Genomic DNA, 22,415 nt, shown 5'->3' with positions numbered 1-22,415 from the left:
CTGAGCCCCCAGGGCCTCTAACAGGAGAAAACAAACGAAGCTGCGTTCGTTGACCGTAACACAAATTGACTGCTACTTGTGCTGATGTTTTCAGTGTAATTCATTTCGGCTTGAACATGTTGACTATCTGCATAATTTCTCCTTGAATAGTTTTACTGCCATATGGGATACTGCGGACCTTGAGCTGCTGGCTCTGCGTGTAACCCCTCTGTGCATTAATGAGTCTCACTCAGCGAGCGGTGCACAGCAACCTCCGCGTCCCTGGGACTGAGCCCATGGTTTCTGCTGCGTCTCCGGTGCAATATTGTCCAGCTGATGCGGTTGCACAAGAAATGGTTTGCTAATACCCATCCTGGTACGAGACGTGTTCATGAGCTGTAATGGCCCCGCTGAGACAGCCCTGGTGCGCCGATGGGCTGTGCCACTCTGGCATGTCAGGGCTCTGCAGACCTTGGGGCAGGGCGTGCAGAGCAGCCCGTGCTGGTGAAATGAGTTTTTAGGGTACAGGGAGGATTTTGGCCACCAAAGCTGTCAAGTTGCGTGTTTTCATCAGCACTGATTTGAGCTTCTAAAGTAAAATAGTGTTCAAGAAAAATGACCAGCTTAGCCCCACTACACAGGAAAACTTAAGGAAATTCAAAAAGCTCCTGTCCTTTACCATTTAGCCTTCATGCAAAGCATAACCTCTAGCAGTATATGCTGCAGTTAATATTGTTGACAAGTTAGGATGTCTTTCAGTGCAGACTTCACGTCTTAATTAAATGGAATTTGTTTCAGCAAATAATGCTTGTCAAAAGTGTGGGTGTTTTTTTTTTTTTTTGCCTTAGGACTATTACAAAGATGCTATTAGACATTTCGATAATCAGCCATCTGTGTCTCAGTGTTACAATAGCTCCATGTGAAGACAGACTAATTTTTCCCAGGCCAAAATTATAAATTAAACACAGACATGGCAGGCTAATCTTAAATATAAAACCATAGACCTGTAGGACGCTGTGCATGAGAAAACTGGGAGCTCACCTATTCCAAACTTATTGCTTTCAGGAGAAGGTCTGTCACCAGATCGATCTGCAGAGGGGCCGGTGCCAGGTATGCTGTTGGCTGTTCATCGCTCTCCCTGCAACGCCGAGGACAAAGGCTCCTGGAGAAGTGTGTGGTAAGCTGCACAGCTAACCCAGAAAGACAGATTGACGTCTTTAAATCAATCAGTGAGGGCCAAAGGCTGCCCTGGTTTACACCCTGAACAATCCCATAAGCTGCTGTAGGATTGCACAGGGCTTGGGCTGACTTTTGCAGTGTGAGTACACTAGAAAAGGGTATGCTGAATTGCAGTCCTGCCTGCACTGGGCCATGGCTCCTTCCTGAAAGAAGGTCATCCCTGCCAGTAATAGGTGACAGATCCCGTGCATGCCTCGAGCCCTTTCTGCACCTTTCCATGTATTATTTGTCCAGTCTGGATCTGCAAGCTCCCAGCTGCAAATACACCATTATAAACTTGTGCATATAAACAACACATGCATACATATAGAAATTACATTCAGCTGCTTTTTTAGGGTGGCGAGGAACCCTGCTCATCATTTCAACTGTATTTCAGCTGAATGAATACACATTGATGGCAGACATATCTGATGCAAAAGGGAGACAGTATCTTGTCCTCAGTAATCCTAACACTCAAAGGATAAACCAGACACTGTCAGCATGAGCTTTTGTCAAGGTTTATTGTAAAATTTGAAGAAAAAGAGCATTTACAGTATCTATAGAGAGCACTTTGTGTGATTCTTTTTTGCCCCTCCTCTTCTATATCAGGTTACTGCAAATATACTGTGTGAGCGGTACTATATAACACATCAAAGTAAATATAAATGTATTTCAAATGTCGCACGCCAATACTGTGTTGGTACAAATCTCTACTAAAGTTGATGTATTAAAAATACTTTCATATACTTTATAAATAAGGGGGAAAATTCACATGTACAAGCATTACAAGAGGAGGCTTTTTCAGGCAAAACCAATTTTTATTTTTCCATTGCACATTTTCTAGTGTATGTGTTGAGTGCTGAAAATGATTATTAGTCTGTCTTGAGAGAAATGAACCTGACTTTTAGCAAGTCTTAAAGGGTAGGGATGTGCTGTGGACATGCTGTAGCTGTGTACGTACAGGACAGTGCACCACTGACAACAGTGTGTGAATTAGCTGTCTATGTAGAGGCTCTTCTATAAAGGGGAAAAGAAAAAACACCCCGAGGCTTTTTCAGCAGGTCTTGTGGGGTTGTTTTGCTTCATCTGCTGAATAAGCTTTTGCCTGCAGGATGAGTGCAGGATCCTGGTTTTGGCGAGAGCTGGGAGCACACAGAGATTTCAGAGATTGATGAAGTCAGTGGTGGGATGAACAAGCAGCTGGAAATGCTGTTCAGAGACAAGGGGAGAAAAAAAAGAGGTGAAAAAACCCTCAGTTTGGAAAACAGCCCCTGATCAATTAGCAGCAGGCCACTTCATACATTTATCTTAAGGCTTTGCCTGTATTATTTTGCTCGGGGTGTGCTACATCTACTCTTGGGCTGCCCTACAAGGCTGCAGCTGGCCCCTCTGCTCCCCTTGCATGCTTCAACCCAGGGCGGTGGGCAGGATGAAGGCTTCCTGGTGCCTTCACGGCACCTTCACCTTGACGGCGGCTCATTGCCATGGTGGGGTGGGAATTTCCCTCGAGATTCCTGGTGCTATTTCTAGACTTGTGCTTCATGGCGGACTTAAAGGACACACTGAAGTCCAGGATGAATAAGGAATCCACACAGGCAAATCACAGGCCTGTGTATCTAAAATATGAAGCTGTAGCAAAAGAGGCAGATATTTGTCTATTAAAATGCAAATGAGTATTAAAATGTTGCTCTCTGCTCTTCATGATTTAGGTATTGACAAAAGTGTTTGAATTTTGTTTTCTTCAACTGTAGCTTTCAAATTTAATCATGAATTGTTGTTAGTTTTCAGCATCCTCAATGAAGTTTGGGGAAAGAAATAAAAAAGCTCTTAGCCTGCAGTCCCCTCACCTTTTATTTGGAGAGAATCATAATTCGTTGGATTATTATTTTTGGTGATATGTTTGCCCAAATATTGGTCCCTGAAGAAGGGGCAGGATGCTTGGGATGTCCTGTGCTTGGGAAAGCTTCGTGCCTTCAGAAGCGAGAACGTAGTGTAGTTAGTACACTTTAAGGATGCTATTAATTTTCCCACACTTACTCAGACCTACCAGTAGTTAGTCTGTTTTAAACCACACAAATATAAAGTATTCAGCAAACTGACCTCATCAAGTCCCTGTTTCAATGGCCCTGCCACCTCCTCACCGGGGTGGACACTGGTGCCAGGCTCGATGCTCCAGCACGTGGGGCTGAACGAAGCCACTGGATGGGTGCGGGGAAGAATGAGCCATGGACCACCAACACTGGATCCTGCATCTTTAACACAGCAACTCTTGCTTTCCTTTCTAAACCTAAAAAAATCCCTAACCTTTGTATTTACATCAATCCTCTTATTACCTGCTTTCCCATAGAGCATTCTGCTCTATGTTAAGTGTCTGACAGAGAGGGTTTTTAGCTTAATGCGACACTTTAGCTAATTCGGCAGTGGGCTCTGGCACACTTTCCAGTCTCGCTGGCCACAATGCACAACACAAGTCTGTATTTCTTTGGTGGTGGTAGCAGTGCAGGGCAGTACTATGCTTTCTGCTGCAGCATTTTTCCTGTCCTGTTGGCTTTAGAAATCGTCAGTACCCACTGTGATTTGTGCTGATGTGGTCCATGTGTGAGGGGAGAAAGGGCAATGCCACACCAGGATGTTGTCTACAAGCATGACTGCATCCCCTTCCACCATTAAAAAATAAAGGCTACTGAAGATATGAAAAAAAAAAAAAAATCACATAAAGAGTTTTCAGGCTTGAGAAAATGCCTTGCCTTGTGAGAATAAAATCTCCTTAAGAAATCACAAAGCAGCTGATGTATCATCTACCAGATTGAAATAATTCTACAGAGACAAAATACTGACTAATTTTGGCTATGGGATAAAGATAGCATCCTGTGTGCCAACGGCTGGATGCCAGAGCCAGCCAGCTTCAAAGCTGAAGTTGTGTTTAATACAGAGCTGACTTTGTGCTGAGCAAGCTTGGGAAGTGGAAAACTGTCGAGAGAGCAGGGCTGGCTGGCGCTTGCTGTCTGTGTCAATATGTGGTATCTTCCTGGAGGAGTTCAGCTGTGCTCGACACAGCAGGGAATTTTATTTGCACTAGGGCTACATGTGCTGGTGATCTGGATGAAGAGAACAACCTGAAGCTTAGCTATGAGGTGGGATATAGACCATTTCAGATCAGCCACTTGAAAGAAAGTGATGCTAGAGAGGGTAATTAATAAGCCAGTAGTTAGCCTCTATTTATGGTCCACCAATATTTTTTACACTATATTTTAAAGTAATTGTCTTGGATTCCATGTAAAAATAAGACTGGATCCCAATGCAACACTCCAAATACAGATAAATATAATGTAGCTGCTCATATTGACTTGTCTGCAAAACACAGTGTTCAGGGCTGATGTTAGGAAAATTTTGCATTCTTAATGCTCAGAAACAGCTTACAGTAGGTACAGTAGGTACTGGCCTGCAGGGTGCAGCTGTGCTAAAACAGATGAGAGTTGAAAGTAGAAAATAATACAGTTTGAAAAAATAAAAAATGACTAGCAGATGCCTTATTACTCTTTTCTAGCTTGGTTGGACCTGCCTAAAGCAAAGTGAGCTGGGAGTCCAAGATGCCAGCCTGGTCTGCCTGCCTGACCCCACTCAGATCAGGCTTTGCAAGCCCTCGAAGCAAATCCTCTGTACTTCTCTATGCAGAAACTTCCGTCCACTTTCTGGAAGTCAATTAACGTGGAGTTTACTGTGGCCTTAAATAAAACATTAAAATCTCTCCCTCTGCAATACTCCTTGCAGTAAAAAAAAGAAATCTCCTCTCAGGTAATGCTCCACTCTCTGCTCTGCTGTGATTACAGGGCGGTGGAAGTGCCAGCCATCATCGCACCCTCTTGTTGTAAGTTAAAGAGTAACTGGAAAGCACATGGCTCTTGGGTTGGGCATCTGATGGCGCAGAGTGATGTGGCCATCAAGTCATGCATGGCATCATGTGCATGCAACTGTGGGGAGAAACCTTTGCTAATCCAGGAATTTGAATTTTACTTCTGGAAATGCCAGTGCTCTGACCTTTGTAAATTGGGATGGTCTTGTTTGATTTAGTGCTTGTCTTGTTTACTAGTCGCAGCTGGCTTTCTGCTCTCTGCTGTGCTTAGTGCCTTTATCTGATGGCTTTGGACAAGTGTCAAAGACATCATAGACTGCCAAGGGTTAGATGCTGAAGTGCTTAATTAAACAAGCCTCTAGGCAGTGGCAATTTGCATGGTAGAAGCACCACAGCAGGGCTCATTCTTTTTGTCTTTTTTTTGTTTTGTTTTAAGTTAGTATTGGGAACTGGTTAAAAAAAATAATTTATTTTGGGTCTTGATTTTTGTCTTGCAGCTACAAGCACTTGGAAAATATGACCCACAATGATGTTCCCCAAACTTAAGATGAGACATGCAAAAAATCTTGTTCACCTTTGAGTTTTGTGCTGCTAGTATGAGTTTTCATCTTTTTTCAGGAATTGTCTTTTTTCTTACAATGAGGGACAAATAAAATTACAAGAAGGAAAAAATACCCAAAGGAAAACAGCTTCTTTACTAGCCAGTCATGTCTGTGAGGACTGTTAAGTCACCCGAGCACGCTGTGTCGAGGCGCCAAGGGTCATTAACAGCACTGCGTGAAGGCACCAGTACATCTTCCCACCAGGCTCTGCGGGGCCGACCTTTCATGCTGTACACACCGCTGAACTGAGTTATGGGCATCAAATCGGCTGGTGCAGAGAGTAGATCGGGCTAAGAACATAACAAGTTGCACTGGGCATGCTCAAACCATCCTGCTCCACCTGTACGGGCTGTAAATCCCACCTCATCCTACTGGGCAGCCATAGGATTTCAGCATCTAAGGTATTTTGGCAAATGCATTAGGCTGGGCTGCAACAGCCAGCTCGTGTTGCATGTAATAAAAACCCAAATGAATAGTTGCAGCTCTGTATTTGCAGCCCCCTTCATCACATGGCCCCAGCCTGGGCTGCAGCTCAGTCCCACCGCTCGGGCACGAGCCCTGAGTCAGCGCCTCTGCATTTTGGGGGCATCCTGACTTTTACCAGATGTGAGCAGAGATGAGATTGTGGCCTGCCTGTCTCTTTTCTCTGTTTACAGGGTCATTTAAAAAATCCTCATAGCCTTGCTATTTCATTCTTTATTTTAAGAGATCAGTGTTAAAAAAGAACCAACCCTCTTGTTGCAGGCAGGTTAAAAAAAGGGTGACATTTCAGGTGTCTTTTTCTTCTTCTAGCAGATAGGAGCGCGCTCTTCCCGGGCTCGCTGTGCTTGGCTGGGAACGTGTCCCATCCTCAACACCAAATATTGCTGCACCATCTCTTTTTTAAAAGAAACAGCCAGGTTTTCCTGGTCTCCAGACGGAGAGATTTCCCTGTGGTTTATTTCAATTTGCTTCAAAAAGCAACAAGGGAAAAAAAAAATAAAAAAAATCTCTTGCTCCAGGGGGGATTGGGTGAAGCGGGCAGCGGCTGGGTGGGAGGACACCACGGCAATGTGGCAGGAGCCGTGCCCACGCCGCGGCTGAGGTGCCTCGTGCCGCAGCACCAGGGTAGAGATGCACGAAGGGGGAAGGAGGGGTGAAATCCAGAAAGGAGTTCAAAGCGTTTGAGGAACAGCAGCTGGTGATACCTGTCGTGAAAGCACACAGCTGGCAGCGAAGATGCACGTGAGGGAGGGCAGCGGGAAACACTGCCGGGCTGGGGGGATGAGCAAGGAGCAAGTAGCACTAGAAAAGGTAAATATAACATTGAGCAGTGCTTTGTTTGCCATAACCTAACTATATCATAGGATATTTTGGGAGTTATTTTTGGTTAGTCCAAGAGAGAACGTGCAAAGCAGTGAGCCAAGCAACAAATACAGGTTTCAGATGGGAGGTAGAGTGCGAGCTGTAATCCAGCATGGAAACCAGGCGCTGGCTGCTTGCCTTGCGGGATGCAATTTGTTAGAAGCAGCAGGATTTATCCCCAGGTTTTCTAAGGGAGAAATTACTCAAGTACGAGATGGCAAGTCATAGGATATGCAGCAGACAGGGAAATCCCAGGGGTCGAGTGGCCCAGTCCCAGTCCCAGGGGTTTGATAAAGAAAGGCAACAGCTATGTATGTAACCCTAGGGATGTTCACTTAAAATAAAGCCCTGAATGGAGAGGGACAAAGGCGGTCTTAGGGAAAAAAATATACAGGCATCACGGCATGCCCGTGTCTTTGCTGAATAACCAGGTTATTGCACTCATGCCAACTCTTACGTCTCCCCGAGCCTCAGTTCCCACTTTCCTGTTAATTTTGTTGACCTGCTGTAGGGTCATACAGGGAATTAGCTGTTATCTCCTTACAGAATTGAGATCTTGGCCTTTTTATCTGTTTTACGCAGTACCTAGCACACTACCGGGCACTCTAGTAATTAAGACCTAATCATGGTATAAATCAAGTAAATAAGTACTTGTCGACAGGTCATCAGGACTCGTGTGTCTCTCGGGCAAAGCCATGTTCATGGAGGTCAACACAGCCAAACGGCCGAACTCCTTCAGGGCGGGTGAAGTGTTTTTCGATAGCCCCCCTCGCTAAGCCCCTTCTGCAGGGGTGACCGAGCAGCCCTGCAAGTTTCCCGTCTCCCACCCATCCTGCGGGCATGCCCACCTCTGCCCACTGAAACCTTTTGGGACTTTTGTTGATTTTTCTGTAGCGGTAAAAAAAAATAATCAAAGTATTAAGTGATAAGAACATGCTAATTATTGTTAATTCCAAATTAAGGCACTCGTGACTTTTCTCTCCAATTTAAAAGAAAAGCAGACCGTTTCTAAGTAGCCACTGAACTGCATAGTTAAAGATGTTAAGTAAAAACTCTCACTCATTCAGAAAGTGAAAATATTGAGGGAAATACTATGACAAAACAGTATCTCCATTATACTGCTGTTTAACCTCAACTATTAATGGAAAATGCAGCTGGTCTTGGGACTAGAGTCTTACTGTCAACCAGGGACTATTTTTTCCCCATGATTCTAATGTCAGAATACCCAACTGATATATGAGTGTTATAGGATAACTAAATGGTCATTAATTCCATTTAAATTAATTTCAATTAATCACTGTGATTAATTAATTTATTAGCTAGGAATTAATAGTGAATTGGTGGAGAACACGAAGAGTGGGAAAGAAACTGCAAACAAGGAAATGTCTCTTTTTGACAGACTTGAAAGGCAAAAATGAGTTAAACATTTTTTCAAGTATATATAAAATTTCTGTGTCATAAAAAAAATAAAATCAGAGTAACAAATGTGCAGCACTTTAATGTCAGATTTGACTGTCATTGGAACTGTTCACAAGGAGTGTGGACAATCTAAGTTGTACTTCATTTTCTAAGTATGATATATAACCATTAGGATAATTTAGAAAACACATCACCGGAACTTGGGCTGAAGAGGGAAGAAAGGGAACATCTTTGGAAGGTCCAAGTGGGATTTTTCAAGTGAACGCTATTCCAACATTTTGCAACAAACAGGAAGAAGTGAGGTCTGTTACACATCTTTCACAGCCTATATATAAACCAGCCTCAAGAATATTTACCTGAACAGATATATACAGGTTTTTTTAATATTCTTAAAAAAGTAATATTTGCTTGATCTATGACACAATGAACGTCTCTACAGGGAAACTTACCATAGGCATAATAAAATATTCAAGAAGTCATAAAAGATAACACGAGAGCAGTGTTTGGCCTTGGTAAAACACATTTAGGATGACTGCAATGTATGGATACAGCTTTGTTCAAGAAAGGAGTTGTGCATATTTAAAGGTACTTACAAAGCTGGTCTTCTCCTTTCCTTGACATGGGTGTTTCCTAACCAGATAAGTAGAAAATCATGGACACCATGCATTGCTAAAGGAAGGCTATGCCAATCTGTTTTCTATGTCTGTGTTGCAATGATAGGATAGTCTCTTCTAACCCCTATGGCTCATAAGTGAAGAGAGATGTAGGTTTTAGCCTATGGGTGTTGAAGGGCAATTTCAAGGACTCCATGTTTAATGAATTCATAGGATTCAGCTCCCCTTCTTCGTCTGTCTGAACAGATTTTTATATGTTCTCTATAGAACCGAAATCGTTTACATTACTTCAGGTCTACAGCCATGCTAAAATGCTACTCTTTTGGTAAAGTTTAACATTTAAAGCAAAGATTACCAGTGTTAGTCTGCATCCTTCTCATTTAAAATCCCTCTGTGTGCATTGTGAAATGGGTGACTTTAAGCATCTGTGTTGGAAAATTACTGCGCCACTACCTATCACTGGGTGCGTTCAGCAGCTGCTTTCGTACAAACTCTGGGCAACAAGGTCATTCACAAAACGAGCTAGGTCTTTTGAAAAGCGGATGGGTGGCTCCAATGCAACAGATGTTTACCTTCAGAGAAAGTTTTCACCCACATCAAGACCACATTTTCAAAGCAGCGCATGAGATACAACCGCTCAGATGTGCCTGTTCATGGTGGCAGTGATGCTCACCTGGTTTGCACCACTTTGCGAGCCATAGCTGCTCTTGCCCTGATTACTTCATGGTGATGGATATAGAAAGTTACAAAAAAGCAACTAGAAAAGTTTTTATATCTTCCAAATGTGCAAATGGATCTATATTTTTATGGGAACTCAACTGAAATTTCTCAATGCCAGCTGTTGCATTCTAGGGTAATTCAGCTGGTTTTACATGAAACTCTTTGCTCATAACTAAAAGATAATTGACTATAAACAAGTGTACTATAAATGGGAAGAAAAAAATCATAACAAAAAATTGCTTCCCAGGATGTCTGAAAAGAAATAGGCAAATTAAGGCTATGACTAGAAAATGAGTGAGTTTTCTATTAAAAATACCCTCTGTCATTGTAGCTATTACTTTACAAAGAACCAAGTGACTTCAGTGCTACTAAATATTTAATGAGAGAAACCAAGAATTTCTAGAAGTGTTGCTGCCTCCTATGAGAATAACCATAACTAATTCTCTGCCCCTGAAGAGCAGATTTTGCATATTGTGCCCAAGCTGACCACACTCAGAAGCTGCTGAAAGACTAATGCGCCCTTCTCAAAAAAATTTTTTACAAACTCTGACCCTCCCCCAGTGTTGCCTGGCTTTTACCCACTCTAATGGCCTGGATATTTCATGCCAAATGTCTCAAATACAATCACACAAATATGCATTGGGGGGGGGGGAGAATCATAACGTTGCCTTCAGTAGTACCAAGAGCAAAATTAAGCACAGAAGAAAGCAAGCTGACAGTTACTATTTCTGTTATGCCTCCTTCTGAAATCACATCCGTGAATCCTCCTAAAGCCATCCTGCAGAGAAAACTGATCAGTTTTCATTAAATCGCGCTCCTAGGTTTCTGTGGGTTGAAAACTGCTCTCTGATGCTTAGTTTCCCTCATCATCCAAAGGTGAATTTTAGCTGCAGTCATTGCTTCTGTAGTCTCTCTGTGTTGGGGTGGGGTAGTCAGCACAGCTAACGGGCAAGGTATACAGGAAAGAAAACTGATGGCTTGAACATAACATAAAAGCTCCTCAGTATGGAAACTCAAAATCTGTTTTGTTCTACAGAATCACTAGGTTTCGTGGCTTATACGATATCTCAGTGGAGATACTATTCGCTTCCCAGCATTTTTCTCATAACCACAAATCATACCCCCAAATAAAAAATATCCCTTCAAAACCACTTCCTATTAGCAGAGCATACCTTATATTATAAAACTTGCAAGTAGACCAGTGTTGTACCATGAAGCCTATACAGGGTTTTTTTGTTTTTTCTTTTTTTTTTTCCCAGTGTAAAAATATACAATGCTACTGCTCATTTGTTGCAGTGTAAAGGTCCAACCGGTACTTGCCTGCCGAAGGCTCTGCTGCTATTGCCCTTTCATACCTCTCCAACCCAGACCACTGTGTTACCCCTCCTTATACCTGAAACCTCACAGCGTAATGTATTTTGCCTCCCATTTATAACAAACAATGAATCTTTAGCTGGTGTAATGAGATACTGTCCAAATAATCCACTGTCTTTCATAATTCTGTTGTAGTTACTCCAGGGCCAGTCTTTGGATGTGATAGGGTCCTTTAAATTCTTCAGTACATTCATTTTCCCTGTTGACAGCTCTACAAAAAGCACATCTGTTTGCAAATGTGAAGTAGCATATATATAGTACTGATTGCCTTCAGTGAAAGAGGGTTGAAATGTCAGATCAGATACATGTATGATTGTTTGTAAGTCATAAATCAACTTGATTTCCCCTCGGACAGTTAGAGCCTGGACTTTGATCCTGCCACTGTCTTCATCCGCACTGACCAAATAGCGTCCGTCCGGTGAGATATAAGGTGTGCCTGACACGTCGCTGTTGGGGCCGATGACGGCATCGGTAACACTGTCAATAATGAGCTGCGGCGACTCAGCCACCGACCTATTCCTCCTACACTGGACAAAGAAGTAACCGCCCAGGTGGGTATAAGCCATGGTCTGTGGTACGCAGCTATGGTTTTTGAAGTTGATAGTCTTGATGTGGGTCACAGTTTCCAGGTCAATTTTGTGAACTGCGGATTTCGACTTGTTAAAGATGAAGCCAAACCTGAAATAGAAAACATGACACTGAAGTCATCTCTGGAGACACGGTCATATGCTGGAGAAAAGATGAAAGTCAGCAGAACTGGGAAACTCTATCCCGTTGGTTTTGGAAGCATGTGCAGTAATGCTGTCTCTTTTCTGTAAGAAATCTCTCCCGTTTTAGTGCTTCTAAAATGTGCTAAAAGGAGCTATATATTTCAGTTACAATTAGCAACCTGATCCTGGAAGCCTGAATATGTGCTTGGATATTTGAATAACATCTTCAAGAGCGGAAGCCTTTTATTGGGAAGACCAATTTACAATAGGAACGATATCAAGGCTTGGGTGTTTTGGAGGCTAGTGTTGATCAGTTTTGTATTTAATCTTTTTCAGGTCTAGAGAGATGCAACTCAATATATACTCAAGACTTCTTCAATATCAAGACAGAAAACTGTTCAAAATAAAGCATATCCCTGCCAGGTTGGGGCCAGAGAGCAACTTCGAGCTATATGTATAATCATTGAGTGAAGACCATGTCCAACCTCATCTCTTGAATTATAGGATTGGAGGGTAGCTGTGATGTGTGTTTGCTACCCGTGGTGCCTGGGGACCACTGCAGGAGCTGGCAAGGCTGAGGTGTAGAGCAGACTTTGTTAAGCACCATCCCACCAGCCCAGGGAAGGTGTAAGACATTTCTCCAGGAACATAACCAGCCAGGGCGCACTGAAGAAAAGGGATCTTTGTTTTCTGTCTCAAGAGAGGGCAGACAACAGTGAGCAGAGAATAAATGTTCTGTAAAAGATATATGCTGCAGCACATCTGACCTTTGCTGAAGACAAGAAAAGGTCAAGAATAGCCAAGAAAGGTTTCTGCTTAATTTGAGAGGGAGCCCATAGAAACAGCCTGTTTGTGTTCCCCTGGATTCACAGGTCACTGATACTGACTTACGAAAACTAATTTTACATCAAGTATCTTTTCATCCATTCAATGCAGACAGGAGGAAATGAAGTGAGTGCTTAGTTTTGTATCTCTTCCCCAAAAGATGTAAAATTGCTTTGTGAAATGTGGAGGACAATGTGCTTGTGTGCAGATAATATATATTTTGCTTAAAACACTGGATTTATTTCTTTATTCTTAATCCATCTGTCAACGAGACACTCAGCAATGATTTCACTTCTAAAGAACGAGCCAATGTAGTGTAGGATCCCATGAAAATCACTGGGCTAAGCCTTTCATTTTCCCATTATACTCACATCCATTAGAGACTTCAGAAAATATCTGCAGTGGAGATGCGTAGCGCACTGTGTGTGGGGAAATTGGATATGACACTTGTATTTCTCCTGGATGAATGCATTTTAAGTACACTTTAAAAAATGCTTTCCCTTACAGCACTTTTTTCCCAAGACTTTCTTAATACTTGGCCAAATGCCCAAAGAAGTTAAAAAATGGTTCTTATCATAAACTTTAATTTTAAAAAGTGGGTCAGAATGTGTTTTATGTGCATACAGCTGCTGAAGAAGCGCAGCGCTTGCATTAAATCTGTGATCTGAAATCTCAAAGAAAACCTTGCACTTAGAGAGGTTTTAATAGACAACAATCTACCCTGGGAACTAATAAAAATGGATACATTCCTAGATATCCATCTGAAATAACAGGCAGCTGAAATACATATGCAGGAACATTTGCATACAAATATTTTTTGGCTTGCGGAAGAGATTGCTTAAATATTCACGTTCCTGGGAAATGCTGGTATTGCCATTTATTGTTTCTGAGTGGAGAATTTAGAACATGATCTCAGTAAGTCTCATTAGACTGCGAGCAATTATTTTTCTGTGCTGCGAGTGAGAGAGAACGGACAAAGATCTGGCCCTGAACAAATGAAATAGGAAATTAGGCACAGCATTCTCTGCTTTGCACGTGGAAAACTATAGGCAATTATCTACATTTAATATTTCTTACAGAAGATCATCTGTATACAGCTGATTAATCACACTGAAGCAAAAAGAAAATAAAACAAAAAGTGTTAATTGTTCCACCTTCCTGCCTTTGAACCCAGACCATACCTTCTCATCTCAGGCTTTAACATTCAGCAGTCATCTACCTCCTGGCATTACTGTTAGTCATAACGATATTTTGAAAGCAAACTGGAAAAATGAGGTAGGGAAAAATTAAGAATGACAGCCATGAAGTATGTCTCATTATTTTGTGTTTCAGGAAGCAAGGTTATTTATTTTGGATCAGATTCAACACATAATCATTTAAGTGTGACCCCCCTCTCCTCGGTGTTCACCACAGGGAACCTAAGATTAATGTAAGGAGTTACATTATGATTTTTTAGTGTTTAACTTAGTTAAACTATACTGGGGACAGAAGATGGTTAAACAGTTGTTATGTTATAACATGGTAAAAACACTATAAATTGCTGTGCAGTTATCATCAATTTTGATAATGTTAATGGGAGGCTTCCTGTTCCTGCTGGGAAGCAGCCAGTATCACTCCAAGTTAGTAGTATGTTAGCTATACAATCTCATTAACCACTACATCACATTAACATTCAAAACTGATGGTTCATAGAGGTGTTTTTTTTAATATGCAGTGCATAACATTTTTCTCCTCAAACCGTACAGCTCACACAGAGATCCAATATTTGAACAAGTAAATAGTTGGAAACACGTGGAAGAACCATGCTTTACGCTTCAGGCAGAATAAACTTTTACCACTGCAGGCAATAAATCTTTGACATAGGTTTCTGCCCAGATACATAAAGCAGTTTTGAGTAGGAAGGCAGCTTTCTGGCCATGAAATTCCCAGCACAAGCAAGCCACGGCAGTGTGTCCTGCTTTGCTGCAAGGAGGCATCACTGACCAAGCTGAGGTTAGGACACCTGTGCGTGGTCCAAGGGAAGTCCAGGTTTTTTTCTTCCTGTTTCACTGATTTGCTGAATAACTATAGGTAATTTGCTGAACCATTTCTCCATTTCACATGTGAAAATGGGGATAAGAGTAGTTAGCTTGATCACGAATTCATTCATTAACGTTCATTAAGAGCTGTAAGATTATTAGAAGGATGCCCACTAGAAGAGAGCAGTATGGTCACTGTTGCAATTCATTAAGATAATTTCTTACCTAACGTGATTAATAATAAGATTTGTAGGTGGTATATAAAAATCATCCACTCCTTCAAATGGTGTGCGGATAACATGCTGATCCTCCCCTGCACTTGCCTCTGGTATTACCTACAATAAATACACACAAGGTTGAGTACAGGAAAAGCAGCAAGCAAAGCAGAAAGGTAAATACAGATTACAGTGTCATACACCGTACCGAGTGGCTTTTCCCAGGGATGTAGTAGACTCAAATTGATTAATGACTTCAAAATATTGTTTGGTGTAGCTATCTTGAAAAAGGTGTGCTAATAAATAGTATTTGAGGCTTGACATTTGTAAGGTAAGTACACAACTCTGCTTTCATAAGATGTTTATATCTTGAGAAAGAGCAGTCATGCAGGAGCTGTAGTATGACAACACTAAGACCATAATAATTTATTCCTCACTGTCTAAAATAAACATTTATTTCATGGTCATATTTATTAATCTCACTTAAATGCACAGCGATAATTTACCAGCTTGAAGGATCAAACACTAACTCACAGCAGTTAATTATTACTTTGAAGGAGAAGAACTGTTCATCCATCCACTGCATCATACGAAATGCAGGGAAGAGCAGAGAAAGGCCCTTTGGCTGTCCCCCCCGTGCTGTCCTCCAGAACAGCGCACAGCTCCATGGCCATGGGAACTCAGCTCCTCCACCGCTCCGGAAAAGGAGAGGTAGAAGTTTTCAATAACTGAAATGTTAAATACTCAAATTGTTTGCTCAGTTCAACATGACTTTAGTCCATTCATTAGGAACTTCTGCTGCTCTAATGTGCAACAGTAGTTGCTTTGAATTTATAGCTACATAATTCATTAAGGAAATGCTAAAACTCTAAAAGGTTTAGTTCAGACAGCTGTTCCAGTTGTGCCATTTAGATTTCTTCCAATTAGATTGCTCAAGAAAGATGCCTGCTCTTGCACAGTGCTTTCACGAGGCCAGACATTTGCTTCCCACAAGCCAGTAATCGCTAAACAACAGCATCCCATTAGTCGGCTGCACGGGCTGTTTGACAAATCCCTGCCTTCCAAAAGAACAAGTGGAAATTTAGATCAACCTCTGCAGTAGCATCTTTATTAAAAAAAGGTATTTTATTGCATGTTTGCAACTAACCACTGCAGGTTTTAAGAACGAACTTTGCCAAATTACTCACTGTGCACCTTTTGGGAAAGAAGGCTGGAAAAAAAGAAAAGATCTGCTGATGCTGATGCTAATCTTATTCTCTACATGTGTAACTGCACTTCATAAAGATAACAGAAAGGACTATCTGAGAGCTGGAGCCTTATAACAAGTATCCAACTGTGCAGATGGTGTGTTCTTAATAATCACATGCTTGTGCCATCTCTCCTTTAATTACAGAAACCTCTCACAGCTGGATGGAAGAAATTAACTCAGAAAGGGTAAAGAGAGCCCATTTTGTCTCCTTATACCCTGTACAGCAAACTGCTCATCCCCAGGTGAGACAAGCTCGTGGCATTGTCTCAGAAACCTTCATTTATTTGCCCCCATTCTGTTTCTGGCATCTTTTCCTAAAAATGCCCATGTTGAGTTGCTGGTCCATTCTTTATTATGGAAAGTCTGCAGGCTGCAGCCGTTATCCTGGATGGAGCATGTGGCTGGTGTGGATGGCTCATCCCACCTTCACGGGGCAGCATCTCCAGCGAAGCCTTGGTAAACCTCACAACTAATGTACAGATTTGTAGGTTTTTAGGTCAGAAAGCACAGCCACCCTTCTTCTCTGCCTGTTGGGGAATGCTTTAATGTAGACTTAGAAGCAAATATTTCTGGTAGAAGGAGTATTCACATGACACCTTTCCAGAAAGGTTGGGCAGCAAGTGCCAGAAGATAACTACTAGAGAAGGGTATGTCAGGATGGATCAAATCAGCTCTGGTGTCAACTCTGTCATATGACACACAGCATCAGCAAAATGCCCAATCAGATGCTGACACTTAGTGTTTCTGTAGCATCAACAGAAGAGTGAATCCTCCAGGGCAATCCAGAAATGGAAGTTAATTTATTTGTCCAAACCTATGTGCATTACTGTGCCCCAATATCACTGTGGGTCTGACAGTAGTGAACATGGAGAAGCTCCAGGGACCTCACTGGCAGCCCTCCAGTGGAGTCACTGACACAGAATCTGTCCCTGAGGTTTTACTTTTACTGTTTATGTTTTTTTTCATGCCCTAGAGAGCTCCTGTTTGCATTTTACTGTGAGAGGAACAATTCTACCACGCTGTGTTCCATCATCATCTAAAAGGAGGCTGAAGGCCCGTGAGAGACAAGTAACAAAATGAGTTTAAAGAACATAAGTAGCAATTTAGTGCACTGGCAGAAAACCTGGACTTCTCCTATGTGGAAGACAAGAAGAGGCAAAGGCCTTTAAAGGGTGGGTTTGCTCAATGCATAATGAGGGTGATAGGCTAGCAATCCTGAAAGAGGTATGAATCTTGAGGCACTGTACAATGCATTCACCTTTTAATGTTTCTTTTTACATGCAATGCCTCCAAACTCTGCAGACAGAAAAATTTGCAGGTCGTCCTAACTTCTGAGAAGGGTGTGCTGCAGCTCTGCAGTGAACACACACTTAGTCTCTACCTTAGGCTTATCCTTGAATGTGTTGCTCAGCCTGACTTACGTTTCCGATGAAACACTACCAATAGCCTAAAGAGTAACAGACTTCTATACAGAAAGTATGTTCTTTGTGGCTTCTTGGTACCCACTGCTTTTAGACCTCAATTGAGTTAAAAAGAAGCTGCACTCACGCAGGCTGCACAAATGACTTGGAGCATCACAGGCTCGTACTGCTCGCAGTCAGCTGCCAGCCCTTGCTGTATGACTTTATGGCACTTGGCTCTGACATCAGCCTTAAAACAAAACAGACCTTGGCAACAAAGCAGCCCTGCTGCCAGCCTACGGCACAGTCATTGCTCAAAAACAAATTAAACAGCAGGAAAAATATGTGAGGATGGACGGAGGAGGGATGAATAAAACACACTAGATATGCAAATGAAAGAGCAGCTTTATGTTCAGACCATTAAATGCTGTTAATTACCTGCAACCAACCAGCCACCAGCTTGCTACCGATGATGCCAAGCCAAGGAACGGCAAAGGCTCAGCTACATACGGACTCACCTGCAGCGTTGGTGAGGACTTCCGCATGTCACCCCAGCTAAGCACCCAGACTTGGTCGTGGGACTTGTCATAATGTAATTTGGTTGGTAATGGGTCAACATCCAAGGACTTGAAAAAAACAAGAGATAGGTATTTCCATAGTGACCCAAATGCACATGATGAATATTATATTAGTTTACTGCAGACATTCCCATGCACTACTACTACACTCATTTGTGCAGCTTTGCCTTCAAATCAACTGGGGGATCAGCAGCAGCACCAGCAGTAGAAAAATCTGGCTGCTCGGTGCCATTTTCCAGCTACACATCACTCCATCTTATGCTGTTACTTATAGCCAGTAGATCAGGGGCCAATTTCTGCTTGAATTATACCCACACCAGTTCATTCTTCCCTACCTGCTTATAACCAACATCAGGCAGTGGCTCAGTAAGCGTAAGCCAGAAATTCATCCTAGCATTATTTTATCACACTAGCTGCAAGCCTGGCTGCAGATGCAGCCCTGAGACTATGATATCCAACCCATTTTTTTCCTGCCAGTGAGGTTACAGAACACCAAACGACACAGTGTGACCCCATGGGTGAAAGCAACACAGGCCCAACTTTTCTGTGATGTCAGCAGATCCACTGGGCAAAGATCTACTTTTTTTGTCCCGTATCAAGTCTTTTGCCATCAATGAATAAAAAGTTTCCCTTGTAAGTACCTGTATGGCTTTCTGAGTCTGGATATCAATTATCATTACTCTGTTTTGCTTAGGTTGTGTCACATAAATGTACTTGTCTCTGACATTGACTGCTGAAGCCCAGAGGCAGGACTGAGTGCCTTCACCTTCCACTGTAGGACAGATCTCTTCCTGAGGGGAAAAAAAAAAGAAGAGGAGAAAAGGTTTAATTTCTACAAGTTCAGAGGCTGGAGCAGCAAGAAGCTTAGCCTTGAAAACCATAAGAAAAAATTCCCTGGGGATTCCATTAGGATGATATTTCCCCCCTTTCTTTCCTGGAAAATGTGAAATAATTATTTTATCAGGTACCACACTGCAGCCTGGCTCTACTCAGTGACATTAAACAGCTGGACCTCCTACAAACTCACATTGAATTTAAATAACCCCACAGTCTATGGATCTATGTTTTGAAGCATGCCATGGTTCATCAAGACTTGCAGTGCTGTCAGCATTTATTAGCAATAAAAATATCACTCTGTGCTTTGAAAAAAACAGTAATTTATATTAATTGAATCACAGCTTTATATTTTTCCTGAAGTCTTCATTTTCAGTTCAGGAGAGTGTGCTCTAAGATTCTTGTGCTCAAGGAAACAGCAGCAAAACAAGTAGGGTCCTATAGTCTATTGCTCCAACACAGAAACTTCTCCTGTTCAAAAGTAACCAAATCCTGCTGCTTTGGACCAAATCCTGTTCACAGCTGCCTGATGCCATATTTTGTCTTTGATCCTCCACTCACTGAGTCCTGTGCAAAACTGGTATTAGCTTTAGTGGGAGCTCACTGGTACCCTAAGTTTGAAGAGTGACACATGATCTCACCAACAAGCCTCTGCATGTTGGCTGCTCTTCATCGCTCTTCCTTCTGTTGAGTTGTTTTATTTGAAAGAGCATTTGTGTGGGACCAGGCTGTGGTGTGGAAACGAGCATAAAACTAAATGAACACATATATATTTCAGTGACCACAACTGCTGGCTTTAAATCTTGTCAATAAAACAGCTGGGTCACTTTAAATAATGGCACAACCTCCCTAAGGGGAAAGCGATTAGAGCAGCAGAGATTGTTCAGGGAAAGGGGAAGTACAAGAAAAAACCAATGCCAACACGGGGTCTGTATGAGAGTGATGATTATGGATAAAAAGATTTCACCTCTAAGCAGCACAGCTCTGTCAGCTAGGTACCTTGGTGGAGACCACACGTAAGGGTTGAAGATACAAGACTCAATAGCTTGGCTGCATTTTCCTTTCTGGCCCTCCAGCCAGGCTGGGGATCTACGCTACTGCAAGCTAAAAGATGCTACAAAAGCCCAGCCTTGGATTTCCAGCAGCCGTTTGTGCAGCCAAGCACTTGACAGCCTCCACACTGCCCTCCTCATCCTTGGCTGTGCGCTGGGGCTTGGGCTCTCACAACACAGCATCCACCCAAACCAATGAGAGCAGGGAAAGGTCACCGGCCTTTCTGCTACAGTGCTCAGCTGCAGCTGCTCTATCTGCTTCTATGCCCTCTAATAGCAAATGAAGAAATCTTTGTTGTAGAAACCCTCTTTAAGTTGCATGCTGGTGTCACTGTCTATGTGGCAAACACTCAAGATACTAAAAGGGAAAAGGGAGGAAAAAAGGAGGATTCTCCTTATACCAAGGCAAAAGGCCCTATGATATCTGTAGGAAACCCTTAGAAGTCTCTCTGAAAGGCAGCCAAGTAATGACGTTAAAAATCCCATTTATGCCCACCACTGTGCTGACATTATTTCCTTAAGTGCCCTCTCTCCTTTGTTCTTTTCAAGCTGTTTCTCCAGAACCACCTCTTCAATATTTACAGCTCTTTGGAAAAGAAACACAAGGTTCCTGTCTTCGAGTAGCAACAGCTCAAGTGTGGCTTAATAATATTAAGCCCATGCTAAGGACCAGTCTTGGGGTAAGCATCAGTCTGGATTTCTACTACGGTAAATGAAAATCCAGTGGAAAAAAACCTAGTATCAATGACAAATTTATTGAGATTTAAAAAATACTGAATACAGACTCACAAGAAGATCCATGGCAGCAGAGCCTGACCCAGTCTGCGGGGCTCATGATAATGATTCTCCCCTTTTATTCCTCCCAAAGTTGAAAGCAAGGCTGAGTCCTTTTCTTCAGAAGGGAGCCACATTCTCAGCTTCCCCTCTAAATCAAGCCTTTAAAAAAAACCTAAATAAAGGAGTGACTAAGAAAGCATTTCTGGATGTATTTCAGCACCTGTATTTTATGAGATTTGCTAGTTTCATGAGCATATATATGATGTGTGTTACCACACAAGAGTACACAACACAGGTCGCTGAAAACATTGGCCTCACAGGGCCTCCAGGCACGTGTTATCCCACTTAGCATGTTGAGCTCCACTGCGTACGAGCCAGTGCTTGACGTTCACTGACACTCTTAACAAATTTTCCTTGTGATTTCCTAAAGCACGGGTTAGGTAAACTCAGCGCTGGCAGAAAATGCCAGACAGCAAACAGGGATGGCGTGGGGCCCCAGTTCAGCAGCAGACTATGCAGAGGACCAGCACAGTCCAACCATCCTCTGCGCATCCTTATCCGCCTCCCTGCTGCGGTTTAAACTGGAAAACTATTTCTAAAGAGCTGAAAGTAGCCCATTCCTTTGCCTATCAGTAGGGATAGGCCATCAGTAAAAGGGCCCAGTTAGCACCAGTGAGTGATGGCATCTCTCTGCTATTGACTTTTGTACTTTCCCTACAGCCCAGTTACAACTTTTGGGCATAGATATGTAAATAGGTCAAACAGGACAAGTGAAAATCTTTGCCTACATTTTGACATGGTACCTGTAGTCAAATTCTCTGCAGCATGTCAGTAATCCTCCATGTCAGTATTATAACATATGTGGTTCCCTTAATTTTCAAGAGGAGAAGATGATATACCTCAGGGATGCCACGTGAAGCCCACCAAGCTCCAACACCACTGTGTCAAATGGGTCCTTTAGCAACAACAACCTTTGAAGAGATTAAGGGAAAGTTTTGTAGCTGCTGGGTTTAGGACTTACATAACTTGTGAAAATCCTCTCTTCGGGCCTGATGTGTCTCCGGATTTCACATTCGTTTGGCTGAAGGACTGTGATCCCATCATCAGAAAATACATAGAACATATTCCCAACACTCAGGCCTTGAAGGGGGATAAAGCAAAAGGAGTAGGATTTTTTTTTGGGGGTATGTATCCATAGCTGTTAGGACTTTTTTTAAGAACTCTCCCTCCTCCCCCAACACACAAAATCTGCCTTACATAAAAGTTGGTCATTTGGATGCAGTCAGTGCATTCACAAAATCAAATTTCATGTCACAACGAGGGCTTCAAGGAGTGAAGAGGTACAGACACATTCAAAAATGCATTGCCTTGGTGGTGGCGGTTGTACACAAATAACTACGTTCAGGTCTTGTGGATATGTACCAAAGTGGGATTTGATTACAAGAAGCCCCTGTATTGCGTTGTTAATTCCCTCAGATTACGACTTTGCTTTTTCTATGATTTCATTAAAAATAGCTTGATAATAATTTGAGAACTGAGAGAGAAGCTTTAGTTAAAATTAATCTGAAAGTTGTCTTGTTATAGGTAACTTGACTTCTTGTAACTGTGATGCAAAATGGAAGTGCTTAACATCT

General features: G+C 42.3%; 1 protein-coding gene across 1 annotated transcript in view; it reads right to left on the bottom strand.

The window, feature by feature from the left end:
- Window positions 1-11,098: 11,098 nt before the first annotated feature.
- Window positions 11,099-22,415, bottom strand: part of FSTL4 (follistatin like 4) — a gene marked incomplete at both ends in the record, with an annotated part of 237,664 nt that continues 226,347 nt past the window's right edge. Inside the window, 5 exon segments of the mRNA XM_082323870.1 lie at window positions 11,099-11,801; window positions 14,902-15,011; window positions 18,059-18,166; window positions 18,760-18,909; window positions 21,803-21,921. Of these exon segments, the coding sequence (XP_082179996.1) occupies window positions 11,099-11,801; window positions 14,902-15,011; window positions 18,059-18,166; window positions 18,760-18,909; window positions 21,803-21,921 (1,190 nt within the window).

The sequence above is a fragment of the Platalea leucorodia genome, assembly GCF_965183815.1.
Source record: "Platalea leucorodia genome assembly, chromosome: 11".
Classification (NCBI taxonomy): domain Eukaryota; kingdom Metazoa; phylum Chordata; class Aves; order Pelecaniformes; family Threskiornithidae; genus Platalea; species Platalea leucorodia.
The sequence above is the reverse complement of the archived record's forward strand: the minus strand, read 5'-3'. Positions and strand labels throughout refer to the sequence as shown.